The sequence below is a fragment of the Ammospiza caudacuta genome, chromosome 34 (genome assembly GCF_027887145.1).
Source record: "Ammospiza caudacuta isolate bAmmCau1 chromosome 34, bAmmCau1.pri, whole genome shotgun sequence".
NCBI lineage: Eukaryota > Metazoa > Chordata > Aves > Passeriformes > Passerellidae > Ammospiza > Ammospiza caudacuta.
In genome coordinates, this window is record NC_080626.1 from 4,309,271 (window position 1) to 4,323,888 (window position 14,618).

General features: G+C 62.1%; 1 protein-coding gene across 1 annotated transcript; it reads left to right on the plus strand.

Moving 5' to 3' along the window:
• Positions 1–3,655: 3,655 nt before the first annotated feature.
• On the plus strand, positions 3,656–8,590 carry LOC131570377 (zinc finger protein 628-like). The gene is made up of 6 exons (XM_058822728.1): positions 3,656–3,805; positions 3,890–5,471; positions 5,991–6,184; positions 6,230–6,571; positions 6,785–6,934; positions 7,328–8,590. The coding sequence occupies exons 1-6, from the start codon at positions 3,656–3,658 to the stop codon at positions 7,814–7,816; spliced, it is 2,907 nt and encodes a 968-aa protein (XP_058678711.1). The 3' UTR covers positions 7,817–8,590.
• The last annotated feature ends 6,028 nt before the right edge of the window (positions 8,591–14,618 follow it).

A 14,618-nucleotide genomic window follows, 5' to 3' on the forward strand; every position in this document is an offset into this window, starting at 1 on the left:
CCGATGACATCACCGCGAGGAACAGCGCGGTGTCCGCGAGCTCAGCCGGAACCCCCCGGGCCCGTTCCCCCGCCCCCCCCGGGACCCCTCGGGACCCCCCCGGCCCCACCCCGCCCCTCCCCCACCCCAAACCCTCCCCCCGGGACCCCCCGGCCCCTCCCCCACACCTCGCTCGGCTCCCGCCGCCGCCGCTCGCCGACGTCACTTCCGCCGGAGACGACCGGAAGTGGATCATAGAAAGGGGCCCAGAGTGGCCCCGTGGCCGCCATAGAGACGGGAGAGAGGCGGGGGCGCCCCCTGGCGGAGCGGGGGTGCGGCGGGGCCGGATGGAGACACAGCGGGACCCCAATGTCACCAAAGGGACCCCGATGTCCCTAAAGGGACCCCCCGCTGTCCCCACAGGGATCCCATCAGGACCCAATGTCTCCAATGTGCCCAATGTCCCCGCAGGCCCCACAGGGATCCCCATGGGAACCCCAATGTCCCCAAAGGGACCCCCATGGGGACCCCAATTTCCCCATGGTCCCCACAGATGACAACGTCCCCGAAGGGATCCCCTCAATGTCCCCACAATGACCCCAAAGGGACCTCAATGTCCCCAGAGACCCCCACAGGACCCCCACGGAGCTGGACCCCCCACACACCCCCCCAGGGACCCCATGGTGGTCAGTGTCCACCCTTGGTGACCCACGGTGACTCATTGACCCCCGTCCATCCATGGTGATCCACGGTGACTCCTGTGGACCCCTGTCCATCCATGGTGACCCACGGTGACTCCTCTTGGCCCATTTTGATCCATCTCCATCCATGGTGATCCATTGTGACTCCTCCTGGTCCATGTCCTTCCATCTTCATCCGTGTTGACCCACGTTGACTCCTCTTGGTCCATCTCCATTCATGGTGACCCACATTGACTGCTGTTGGCCCCTGTCCATCCATCACCACCCATATTGACCCACGTTGACTCCTGTAGACCCCTGTTGATCCATGGTGACCCACGGTGACTCCTCTTCATCCATGATGGTCCATGTCCATCCCTGTGGACCAAAGTTGACTCCTGTTGATCCATGGTGACCCATGGTGACTCCTCTTGGGCCCATTTTGATCCATGTCCATCCATGTTGACTCGTTGACTCCAGTTGATCCATGGTGGTCCACCTTGACTCCTCGTGGTGCATGATGGTCTGGGTCCATCCAGTTGACCCACACTGAGTCCTCCTGGTCCATTTTGGTCCATCTCCATGCATGGTGACCAACGTTGACTCCTCTTGGCCCATCTTGATACATGTCCATCCGTGGTGACCCACGTTGACTCATTGATCCCTGTTGATCCATGAGGATCCACATTGACTCCTCTTGGCCCACGGTGGCCCATCTCCATCCATGTTGGCCCGTGTTGACTCCTCTTGGTCCATGATGGTCCATGCCCATCCACAGTCACCCATAACTGGCTTGTTGACCCCTGTTGATCCGTGGTGACCCACGTTGACTCCTCATGGCCCATCTCCATCCATGGTGACCCCTCATGGCCCATCTCCATCCATGTAACTCACATTGACTTGTTGACCCCTGTCCACCCATGATGACCCAAATCGACCTGTGGTGACCCTTGGTGACCCCCAGTGACACTCTGTGTCACTCCACGGTGACCTGTGGTGACCCACAGTGACCCCTGGTGACCAGTGTCACTGTGTCTCTCCCTGTTGTCCACACTGTACAGGTGACCCCAGCAATGACCCCTTGATGACCCCATGACCCCCTGGTGTCCCCTCTGTCTGACCCAACCCCGACCCACGCCAGGAGTCAATGACCCTTGTGACATCACCCAGAGCCTTCACCACGGTGACGTCAGACCCAGCACCAAGATGCCACACCCAGAACCGTGATGTCACACCCACCACCATGATGTCACACCCTGCACCGTGACGTCAGTGACGTGACAGTAAAAACTCAATAAAACCCAGTATAAACCAGTATGGACCAGTAAAAACCAGTACAGACCAGTATAGCCAGTGTAAACCAGTATGGACCAGTACAGAACAGTAGAAACCAGTACAAAATCAGTGTGGACCGGTATAAACCCGTATGGGCCTGTAAAAACCAGTACAGACCAGTATATACCAGTATAAACTAACCAACCAGTACATACCAGAACAAACCAGTCAAGACCAGTACAACCCAGTACAAACCAGTATAAACTAATGCAAACCAGTATGGACCAGTAGAGACCAGTATAGACCAGCACAAACCAGTAGAAACCAGCAAAACCCAGTACAGACCAGTGCAATCCAGTACAACCCAGTACAGCCCAACACAGCCCAGAAAGAGCCGCTAGACCAGGCTCGGTTGGGGACTACATTACCCAGCGTGCACCGCGCGCGCTTCCGGGAGGGAAAAGGAGGGGCGTGGCCTGGCCCAATGAGGTGCTGTCCGATTGGCGGCGGGGAAGGCGGGAAGGCGGAGGGGGCGTGGCCTCATGAGGAGGAGGGGGCGTGGCCTCGTGAGGCGGCGAGGCCCGGGCGTTGCGCGGCGGCGGCGGCAGCGCCGGGCCCGGTTCTGGCCCGGTTCTAACGCGGTTCTAACCCAGTCCTGGCCCGGCTCCGGCCCCGGCGGAGCCACCGTGAGCCCCGCAGGTGAGCGGAGGGAGGAAGAAGAGGAGGAGGAGGAGGAGGAAGCGGCGGGGCCGCGGCGGCGGCGCCTGCGCGGGGCGGGCCTGGAGGAGGCGGGGCCTGCAGGGGCTGAGGGGAAAGGGGCGGGGCCTGAGGGCCATGAGGGGGGCGAGGCCTATAGAAAGGGGCGTGGCCTAGTGCGATCTGGCCACGCCCTCCGGATCGACTTTGGGGTCCCACCTGCACACCTGGGGTAGGGCTGGGGTCTCACCTGCACACCGGGGATGGGGCATTGGTCATACCTGTTCCCCTGGGTCAGATTTAGGGTCTCACCTGTGTCTGTGTCTCATGTCCAAGGTTTTACCTGCCCAGCTGTACTGGGTCTGGGGTCTCACCTGTGCTGGGACTGGGGTCTCACCTGTCCCTGTGTTTCCCATCTGTACTCTCACCTGCCCCCCATGTTCCATGTCTGGGCTCTCACCTGTCCCAGGTCTGGGCTCTCACCTGTGTCTGTGTTTCAGGTCTGGGCTCTGACCTGTCCCCCATGTTCCATGGCTGGGCTCTCACCTGTGTGAGGTGCAGGCTCTCACCTGTCCCTCGTGTTCCATGGCTGGGCTCTCACCTGTCCCTGTGTTTGATGTCTGGGCTCTCACCTGTCTGTACATTGGGTCTGGTGTCTCACCTGTCTCAGATCTGGACTCTCACCTCTCCCCATCTGTCGGGTCCCCTGTGTCAGGTGCAGGCTCTCACCTGTCCCCCATGGTCCATGTTTGGGCTCTCAGCTGTGTCAGGTGTGGGCTCTCACCTGTCCCTGCCCCAGGTCTGTGCTCTCACCTGTGTCAGCTCTGTGCTCTCACCACTCCCAGGTTTGTGATCTCACCTGTCCCAGGTGCAGGCTCTCACCTGTCTCAGATTTGGGCTCTCACCTGTGTCAGGTTTGTTCTCTCACCTGTCCCAGCTCTGTGCACTCACCTGTCCCAGGTTTGTTCTCTCACCTGTCCCAGGTTTAGCCTCTCACCTGCAGCCATGTCCCCCCAGGTGCGGCCATGGCGGGCGCGGCGCCCCCCGCAGGTGCCCCTGAGCACCCCTTCACCTGCCGGGAGTGCGGCAAATCCTTCCGCTGGTCCTCGCGCCTGGCGCATCACCTGCGCAGCCACACAGGTGAGCGCCCCTACAAGTGCTCCGAGTGCCCCAAGGCCTTCAAGGGCTCCTCCGCCCTCCTCTACCACCTGCGGGGCCACACAGGTGAGCGCCCCTACACCTGCGCCACCTGTGGGAAGAGCTTCAAGCGCTCCTCGCTGCTGCAGACTCACCTGCGCGTGCACACGGGGCTGCGCGCCTTCAGGTGCGCCCAGTGCGGCCTCACCTTCAAGTGGGCGTCGCACTACCAGTACCACCTGCGGCAGCACTCAGGTGAGCGGCCCTACCGCTGCCCCACCTGCCCCAAGGCCTTCAAGAACTCCTCCAGCCTGCGGCGCCACCGCCACACCCACACAGGTGAGCGCCCGCACACCTGCGACACCTGCGGCAAGGGCTTCGCCCAGGCCACCAACCTGCGGCAGCACCTGCGGGTGCACACGGGGGAGCGGCCGTACACCTGCGCCACCTGCGGGAAGAGCTTCACGCACTCGTCCAACCTGCACCTGCACCGGCGCACGCACGGCCCCGCCCCGCAGTGCCCCACCTGCGCCACGCCCTTGGCCTCACGCACCTGCCCGCAGAGGCACCCGCAGGGCCCCGCCCCGCCCGGCGCCGCCTCACCTGAGCCGCTCTGGAGGCCGCTGGGGCTCACCTGTGCCGAGCAGGAGGTGACGGTGACACCGGCCACGCCCCCGGCCCCGCCCCACCGCTGCCTCACCTGCGGCAAGAGCTTCAAGAACGGGGCGGGGCTGGCGCGGCACCTGCCCGGGCACGAGCGGCCCCGAGCCCCACCCGCACCAGGTGAGGCCGAGGCGCCGGCCCCGCCCGAGCGGCCGTACAGGTGCGGCGAGTGCGGCAAGGCCTTCAAGGGCTCCTCGGGGCTGCGCTACCACCTGCGCGACCACACAGGTGAGCGCCCCTACACCTGCGCCACCTGTGGGAAGAGCTTCAAGCGCTCCTCGCTGCTGCAGACTCACCTGCGCGTGCACACGGGGCTGCGCGCCTTCAGGTGCGCCCAGTGCGGCCTCACCTTCAAGTGGGCGTCGCACTACCAGTACCACCTGCGGCAGCACTCAGGTGAGCGGCCCTACCGCTGCCCCACCTGCCCCAAGGCCTTCAAGAACTCCTCCAGCCTGCGGCGCCACCGCCACACCCACACAGGTGAGCGCCCGCACACCTGCGACACCTGCGGCAAGGGCTTCGCCCAGGCCACCAACCTGCGGCAGCACCTGCGGGTGCACACGGGGGAGCGGCCGTACACCTGCGCCACCTGCGGGAAGAGCTTCACGCACTCGTCCAACCTGCACCTGCACCGGCGCACGCACTCGGCGGCGCGGCCCTTCCGCTGCCCCACCTGCCCCAAGGCCTTCGTCATGGCCGCCTACCTGCAGAGACACCTGCGCACGCACGGCCCCGCCCCGCGACGCACACCTGGCGCTGCCGCCGCACCTGGCGGTGCCACAGCTGTGCCATCACCTGCTGGCGCTTACCTGGTGCTGCCTGGCCCTGGTGGCTCCTCCCCCCACAAGGTGCTGCTGGTGGCGGCCACGCCCGGCCACGCCCAGCCGCACCTGGCGCAGGTGGGCAGGGAGCAGCGCACCTGGCACAGCGTCCTGCTCATACCTGGGGCGGGCAGGGAGGGGGCGGCAGCGGGGGTGCAGGTGGCTGGGGTGACAGGTGTGACAGGTGTGGCAGAAGTGACAGGTGTGACAGGTGTGACAGGTGGGGGTGTGACAGGTGTGGCAGGTTTTACAAGTGCAGGTGTGACAGGTGTGGGTGTAGCAGGTATAGCAGGTGTCACAGGGGTCCCAGGTGTGGCAGGGGTGACAGGTGTTACAAGTCCCGGTGTGACAGGTATGACAGGTGTAGGTGTGGCAGGTGTGACAGGTATGACAGGTGTAGGTGTGGCAGGTGTGACAGGTGTGACAGGTGTGACAGGTGTGGGTGTGGCAGGAGTGGCAGGTGTGACAGGTATTACAAGTCCAGGTGTGACAGGTATGACAGGTGTAGGTGTCACAGGGGTCCCAGGTGTGACAGGTGTAGGTGTGACAAGTGTCACAGGGCTTACAGGTGTGACAGGTGTAGGTGTGACAGGTGTGACAGGTGTGACAGATGTAGGGGTCACAGGTGTCCAGCTCCAGGTGCTGCCGGTGGCCCCAGAGGTCACCAATGTCCAGGTTCATGGTGGGGAGGTGGCAGGTGTGACAGGTGTGACGGGTGTGACACGTGTAGGTGTGGCAGGTGCAGGCGTGGCAGGTATGACAGGTGTGGCAGGGCTGCAGCTCCAGGTGCTCCCAGCGCCTTCAGAAGTCACCAACGTCCAGCTCCAGGCAGGTGAGGTGACCAACGTCCAGCTCCAGGTGTTGCCACCACCACCTGCAGGTGGCACAGGTGTGCAGTTCCAGACAGGTGAGGTGACCAACGTCCAGCTCCAGGTGTTGCCACCACCATCTGCAGGTAGCTCAGGTGTGCAGCTCCAGGTGTTGCCAGCACCACCTGAGGTCACCAACGTCCAGCTCTGCACAGGTGAGGTGGCCAATGTCCAGCTCCAGGTGTTGCCACCACCACCCCCAGGTGGCACAGGTGTGCAGCTCCAGGCAGGTGAGGTGACCAATGTCCAGCTCCAGGCCCTGCCGCTGACCTCAGGTGTCACCAACGTGCAGCTCCAGGTGTTGCCACCACCCGCAGGTGGCACAGGTGTGCAGCTGCAGACAGGTGAGGTGGCCAATGTCCAGCTCCAGGTGTTGCCACCACTTGCAGGTGGCACAGGTGTGCAGTTCCAGGCCACTGAGCTGCCCAGTGTCCACCTGGACATCTCAGAGGTGACCAACGTCCACCTGGAGACCATGGAGGAGGTGCCCAGTGCCCACCTGGAGACCTCAGAGGTGACCGATGTCCACCTGGAACCCACTGAGATGACCGATGCCCACCTGGACATGTCACGGCTGCCCAGTGCCCACCTGGAGACCACCGAGATGACCGATGTCCACCTGGACACCTCAGAGGTGACCGATGTCCACCTGGAGACCACCCAGATGACCAGTGCCCACCTGGAACCCACGGAGGTGCCCAATGTCCACCTGGACACATCAGAGGTGAGCGATGGCCACCTGGACATATCAGAGGTGGCCAGTGTCCACCTGGAGACCTCAGAATTGCCCAGTGTCCACCTGGAGACCTCAGAGGTGACCGATGCCCACCTGGCAACCAGTGACACAGCTGATGCCCACCTGGACACATCAGAGATGACCAATGTCCACCTGGAGACCACTGAGGTGACCGATGTCCACCTGGGGACCACTGAGGAGGTGCCCGGTGTCCACCTGGACACCTCAGAGCTGCCCAGTGCCCACCTGGAAGCCACAGAGGTGAGCAATGCCCACCTGGACACCAGGGAAGTGACCCATGTCCACCTGGAGACCTCAGAACTGCCCGGTGCCCACCTGGACATGTCGGAGGTGCCCTCTGACCACCTGGACACCACAGAAGTGACTGATGTCCACCTGGGGACAAATGAGATGACCCATGCCCACCTGGACATGCCAGAGGTGACTGATGTCCACCTGGAGACGTCAGAGCTGCCCAGTGTCCACCTGGACACCTCAGAGGTGACCAATGTCCACCTGGAGAGCCCAGAACTGTCTAGTGTCCAGCTGGACGTGTCAGAGGTGCCCAGTGCCCACCTGGAGACCAATGAGATGACCAGTGCCCACCTGGAGAGCTCAGAGGTGCCCAGTGCCCACCTGGACGTGTCAGAGGTGACCAATGCTCACCTGGAGACCACTGAGGTGACCGATGTCCACCTGGAGCCCATGGAGGAGGTGCCCAGTGCCCACCTGGACGTGTCAGAGGTGACCGATGTCCACCTGAAGACCTCAGAGGTACCCAGTGCCCACCTGGATATGCCTTGTGTCCACCTGGAGACCACCGAGGAGGTGACCAATGCCCACCTGGAGACCTTGGCAATGACCAGAGTCCACCTGGAGGTGCCTGGTGCGCACCTGGACTCATCAAAGATGCCCGGTGCCCACCTGGAGCCCACAGAGGTGCACCTGGAACCCCCCTAGGAGGTGGCCAATGTCCACCTGGAGACCATGGACACGCTTGATGCCCACCTGGGTGTGTCAGAGGTACCCAGTGCACACCTGGACACAGCTTGGAGATGACCAGTGTCCACCTGGAGACATCAGAGGTGTCCTCTGCCCACCTGGAGACACCTTGGAGGTGCCCAGTGTTCACCTGGGTGTGTCAGAAGTGCCCAGTGCCCACCTGGAGGTGCCCAGTGCCCACCTGGGCATGTCAGAGGTGCCCAGTGCTCACCTGAAGACCATGGACATGCTCAGTGCTCACCTGGACACACCTTGGAGGTGCCCAGTGTCCATCTGGAACCCACTGAGAAAGTGCCCAGTGCCTACCTGGAGACCACACAGGTGCCCTGTGCACACCTGGAGACCACACAGGTGGCCTGTGCCCACCTGGACACACCTTGGAGATGCTCAGTGCCCTCCTGGGCATGTCAGAGGTGCCCAGTGCCCACCTGGAACCCACTGAGAAAGCGCCCAGTGCTCACCTGAAAACCAAGCAGGTGCCCAGTGCCCACCTGGAGGTGCCCAGTGCTCACCTGGAACCTACCGAGAAAGTGCCTAGTGCTCACCTGGACACACCTTGGAGATGCTCATTGCCCACCTGGGCACACCTTGGTACCCAGTGCCCACCTGGAGGTGCCCAGCGCTCACCTGGAGACCATGGACATTCCCAGTGCTCACCTGGGCACACCTTGGAGATGCCCAGTGTCCATCTGGGCATGGCAGAGGTGCCCGGTGCTCACCTGGACACATCAGTGCCCACCTGGACATGTTAGAGGTGCCCTCTGCCCACCTGGACTCACCTTGGAGGTGCCCAGTGCCCACCTGGAACCCCACAGGTGCTCCTGGCCTGGGGGACCCTGTGCCCCGCCCCTGTGCACACCTGTGCCCGCAGGTGATGGGGGTGCCAGGGGGTACCTGAGGGGTACCTGAGCTCACCTGGCACAGGTGAGGGGTACCAGGGGGTACCTCAGTGGTACCTGAGCTCACCTGCCCAGGTGAGGGGCACCTGAGAGGAACCTGAGCACACCTGGCACAGGTGAGGGGTGCCAGGGGGTACCAGGGGGGTGCCAGGGGGTACCTGAGCACACCTGGCACAGGTGAGGGGTACCTGATGGGTTGCAGGGGGTGCCAGGGGGTTCCTGAGCTCACCTGCCCAGGTGAGGGGTGCCAGGGGGTGCCAGGGGGTACCTGAGCTCACCTGCCCAGGTGAGGCCGTTCCCGTGTTCCCCTCCCCCCCCATGTCAATAAAGGCGCCCCTCCCCCACCCACCGTGCAGTTTGTGCTTCCGGGAGGGGCGGGGCCAAGGGAGGGGGCGGGGCCATGGGCAATGGATGGGAAGGGCCAATAGAAGGGGCGGGGCCAGGGCCCAGAAGAGGGAGGGGCTAAAAGAAGGGGAGGAGCCAAGGGGCAGGATGGGGCAATGGGGGCGGGGCCAAAAAGTCAAAAGATGGGAGGGGCCAAATGGAGTGGGCGGGGCCAAGGGGTTATTGGGAATGGGGGCGGGGCAGTTTAGCGACCAGTATGGCCCAGTCCGTCCCAGTATAGCCCAGTATAGGGACCAGTACGGCCCCAGTGACCCCAGTATGGCCCAGTCCATCCCAGTATGGCCCAGTCCGTCCCAGTGTGACTCCAGTATAGCCCAGTATGGATCCAGTTTGGCTCTGGTATAGCGCCAGTATAGCCCAGTTTGGCCCCAGTATGACTCCCAGCTCCCCCCAGTTTATCCCAGTCCCTCCCAGTTTGTCCCAGTCCCTCCCAGTTCCCCCCAGTCTCCCCCAATCTCCTCCCAGTACCTCCCAGTTTATCCCAGTTTATCCAGGTTTATCCCAGTCCCTCCCAGTCCCTCCCAGTTTATCCCAGTCTATCCCAATTCCCTCCCAGTTTATCCCAGTCCCTCCCAGTCCCTCCCAGTTTGTCCCAGTCCCTCCCAGTTCCCCCCAGTCTCCCCCAATCTCCTCCCAGTACCTCTCAGTTTGTCCCAGTCTATCCCAATTCCCTCCCAGTTTATCCCAGTCTATCCCAATTCCCTCCCAGTTTATCCCAGTTTATCCCAGTTTATCCCAGTCCCTCCCAGTTCCCCAGCCCCCCCGGGTGGGGGAGGGGCGCTGGCGCGGGGCCCGGTGGGGGAGGGGCAGGGCCAGGGACAGGTGCGGGGGGACCGAAATAACCGGGGGGGAGGGGAGCGGGGGGGACTGGGAGCTCTGAACTGGTCTGTACTGGCCCATACTGGTTTATACTGGTCTGTACTGGTCCCTACTGGTTTATACTGGCCCATACTGGTTTATACTGGCCTGTACTGGTCCATACTGGTTTATACCACTCCATACTGGTTCCATACTGGTTTATACTGGTCCGTACTGGTTTATACTGGTCCGTACTGGTTTATACTGGTTCCATACTGGTTTATACTGGTCCATACTGGTTTATACTGGTCCATACTGGTTTATGCTGGTCCATACTGGTTTATACTGGTCCGTACTGGTTTATACTGGTCCATACTGGTTTATGCTGGTCCATACTGGTTTATACTGGTCCGTACTGGTTTATACTGGTCCGTACTGGTTTATACTGGTTCCATACTGGTTTATACTGGTCCATACTGGTTTATACTGGTCCATACTGGTTTATGCTGGTCCATACTGGTTTATACTGGTCCGTACTGGTTTATACTGGTCCATACTGGTTTATGCTGGTCCATACTGGTTTATACTGGTCCGTACTGGTTTATACTGGTCCATACTGGTTTATGCTGGTCCGTACTGGTTTATACTGGTCCGTACTGGTTTATACTGGTCCATACTGGTTTATGCTGGTCCGTACTGGTTTATACTGGTCCGTACTGGTTTATACTGGTCCATACTGGTTTATGCTGGTCGCTCTGTTCTCTCCCCACTCTGACCCGGGAGGAATTCGGGGCCGCCCCTCCCCCCCACAACCACCTGTGCCTGCGCTAATTAACGGTGATTAATGAGCGGGATTGATTGCAGAGGGTGATTAATGACCGTGGGGAATGATTAATTACCGAGAGGAATGATTAATTACCAGGGATTGATTACCGGGAGTGATTAATTGCCGGGAGGAATGATTAATGACCCTGGATTGATTACCGGGAGTGATTAATGACCAGGAGGAATGATTAATTACCGGGAGCAATGATTAATTACCAGGGAATGATTAATTACCAGGGAATGATTAATGACCGGGGATGGTCCGTGACGGCAGAGCAGGGGTTAATTAGCGGCTGTCGTTAATTACGGGCGCTGTTAATGAGCCGAGACTCGGTGGTGCGGAGGGGGGGGGGGGGGAACTGGGACGGACTGGAACGGACTGGGCTGTACTGGGATGGACTGGGATGGACTGGGCTGTACTGGGATGGACTGGGCTGAACTGGGATGGACTGGGATGGACTGGGCTGTACTGGGATGGACTGGGCTGAACTGGGACGGACTGGAACGGACTGGGCTGAACTGGGATGGACTGGGATGGACTGGGATGGACTGGGATGGACTGGGCTGTACTGGGATGGACTGGGATGGACTGGGCTGTACTGGGATGGACAGGGATGGACTGGGATGGACTGGGATGGACTGGGCTGTACTGGGATGGACAGGGATGGACTGGGATGGACTGGAACGGACTGGGCTGTACTGGGATGGACTGGGATGGACTGGGCTGTACTGGGATGGACTGGGCTGTACTGGGATGGACTGGGATGGACTGGGCTGTACTGGGATGGACTGGGCTGTACTGGGATTAACTGGGAGTGCTGAACTGGGATGGACTGGGATGAACTGGGAGCACTGGGATGAACTGGGAGTACTGGGCTGGACTGGGATGAACTGGGAACACTGGGATGAACTGGGATGGGCTGAACTGGGAGCATGGGCATGGACTGGACTGGGCTGAACTGGGAGCACTGGGATGAATTATTAATTACCAGGTGTGATTAATTACCGGGAATTATTGATTACCAGCGAATGATTAATTACCCTGAATTATTAATCACTGGAATGATTAATTACCCGGAATGATTAATGACCAGGATAATTAATGACCGAGGATGATTAATGACCGAGGATGATTAATTACTGGAATGATTAATGACAGGGATTATTAATAACTGTGTGTGATTAATGAGTGGGGCTGCCACAGCAGTTAATTAGAGCGGGGATTAATTACCAGGAATGATTAATGAGCCGTAGGGGTTAATTAGGGCCGGCATTAATTACCGGGAATGATTAATGAGCGGGTTGAGCTGCCGCAGGGGTTAATTGCAGGGGTTAATTAGGGCCGGGATTAATTACCGGGGAGGGGCAGAGACAGCGACAGGTGCGGGGGGGAGGGGTGGGAGGGACAGAGCGGGGAACTGGGAGGGACTGGGATAAACTGGGGGGAACTGGGATGAACTGGGAGGGGATTGGGATATACTGGGATGGACTGGGATATACTGGGATGAATTGGGAGGAACTGGGACTGGGCCCAGTCCTTGGCACAGGGTTTGGGGACACCAGTATGGCCCAGTATGGTCCCAGTATGGCCCCAGTACAACTCCAGTATGGCCCAGTATGGTCCCAGCATGATCACAGCTTGGCCCAGCTGCCTCCCAGTATGGCTCCAGTATGACCCAGTCCATCCCAGTATGGCCCCAGAATGTCCCAGGATAGTCCCAGTATGCACCAGTATGGCCCAATATGGTCCCAGTACGTCCCACTATGGCCCCAATATGGTCCAGTTTGGTTCCAGCATGGCCCAGCATGGCCCCAGCACAGCTCCATACACCCAGGTTCACTGTCCCAGTGCCCTCCCAGTATATCCCAGTGCCCCCAAACCCCCTCCCAGTGCCTCCCAGTCCCCCTTTGTCCCTGTCTTGTCCCTTTGGGTCCCCTCCTGTCCCCTCCCGCCCTCCCCGTCCCCCTTGTCCCCTCCTGTCCCCATGTCCTGTCCCCTCCGTGTCCCTCCTTGTCCCCTCCTGTCCCTGTGCTCCCCCCGTCTCTGTGCCCTCCTGTCGCCCCCTTCTCCTTTGTCCCCTGTCCCATCAACCCCTGTCCCCTCCTCTCCCCGTGCCCCCTTTGTCCCCTCCTGTCCCCCTCCCCTTTTGTCCCCTGTCCCCTCCTGTCCTGCTCTCCCTGTCCCACTCTTGTCCCTCTGTGCCCTCTGTCCCCTCCCCCATCTCCCCCCGTCCCCTCAATCCCTGTCCCTGTCCCCTCCTGTCCCCCCCCTTTTAAACCCTGTCCCCTTCTGTCCCTTGCTGTCCCCTCCTCCTTGTGCCCCCATGCCCCCTTGTCCCACTGTCCCCCCCGTCTCTCGCTGTCCCCCGTGTCCCCCCCGTGTCCCCCCCTGTCCCCGCTCTGTCCCCTGTGTCCCCCCCGTGTCCCCCGTTTCCCCCATGTCCCCGCGCTGCCCCCACCCAGTGTCCCCCCCCGTCTCTCGCTGTCCCCAAACTGTCCCTGCACTGTCGCCCCACTGTCTCTCGCTGTCCCCCCATCTTCTCGTGCTGTCCCCGCGTGCTGTCCCCGCTCTGTCCCCTCCTGTCCCTGTCCCCGCTCTGTCCCCTCCCTCTGTCCCCGCTCTGTCCCCGCTCTGTCCCCGCTCTGTCCCCTCGTGTCCCTGTCCCCCCCGTGTCCCCGCTCTGTCCCCCCGCTCTGTCCCCGCTCTGTCCCCGCTCTGTCCCCTCCTGTCCCTGTCCCCCCCGTGTCCCCGCTCTGTCCCCGCTCTGTCCCCTCCTGTCGCCGTCCCCCCCGTGTCCCCGTGCTGTCCCCCCGCGCTGTCCCCTCCTGTCGCTGTCCCCCCGCGCTGTCCCCGCGCTGTCGCGCCGCAGGTGACAATCCCGGCGGGGCGGTGGCACCGCGGGCTCGGGAAACTCTGAGTCACAACCGCGGGGCCACCGGGGGGGACACGGCCCAGGGGACAGCGGGGACACCTGGGGACAGCCGCAGCGCCCGGACACAGGTGGGGCACCTGTGGCACCCCGGGGACAGCGCGGGGACCCTGGGGACAGGGGGGGGACCCTGGGGACAGGGGGGGAACCCTGGGGACAGCTGCGACACCCGGGGGACAGTGGGGGGCCCTGGGGACAGCTGGGGACCCTTGGGGACAGCAGGGCCACCCTCAGCGACATTTGGGGACACTCGGGGCCATCTGGGCCCCTCTTGGGGACAGCTGTGGCACCCCGGTGACAGCTGGGGGACCCTTGGGGCACTCTCGGGGACACTTGGGGACACTCAGGGCCATCTGGGCCCCACTTGGTGACAGCTGGGGGACCCCTGGGGCACTCTCGGGGACAGCTGGGCCACCCTCGGTGACACTTGGGGACACTCGGGGCCATCTGGGCCCTGCTTGGTGACAGCTGGGCCACCCTCAGTGACAGCTGGGGGACCCCTGGGCCACCCTTGGGGACAGCAGGGGGACATTGGGGACAGCTGGGCCACCCGTGGCAACCCTTGGGGACCCTCGGGGACATCTGGGGCCCCTCCTGGGGACAGCTGAGCCACCCCCGGGGCCTCTTGGGGACACCTCTGGGATGCCCAGGGACAGCTGGGCCACCCTGGTGACACCCTGGGACAGCTGGGGGACCCTGGGGACAGCTGAGCTGCCCCTCAGGCCCCTTGGGGACAGGTGAGGGACCCCTGGGGCACTCTTGGGGACAGGTGAGGGACCCTTGGGGACACCTGGGCCACCCCTGGGGCCTCCTTGGGGACACCTGTGGGACCCCGGGGACAGCTGGGCCACCCCTGGGGCCACCCTGGGGACACCATGGGAACAGGGGGCGACTCTTGGGGAC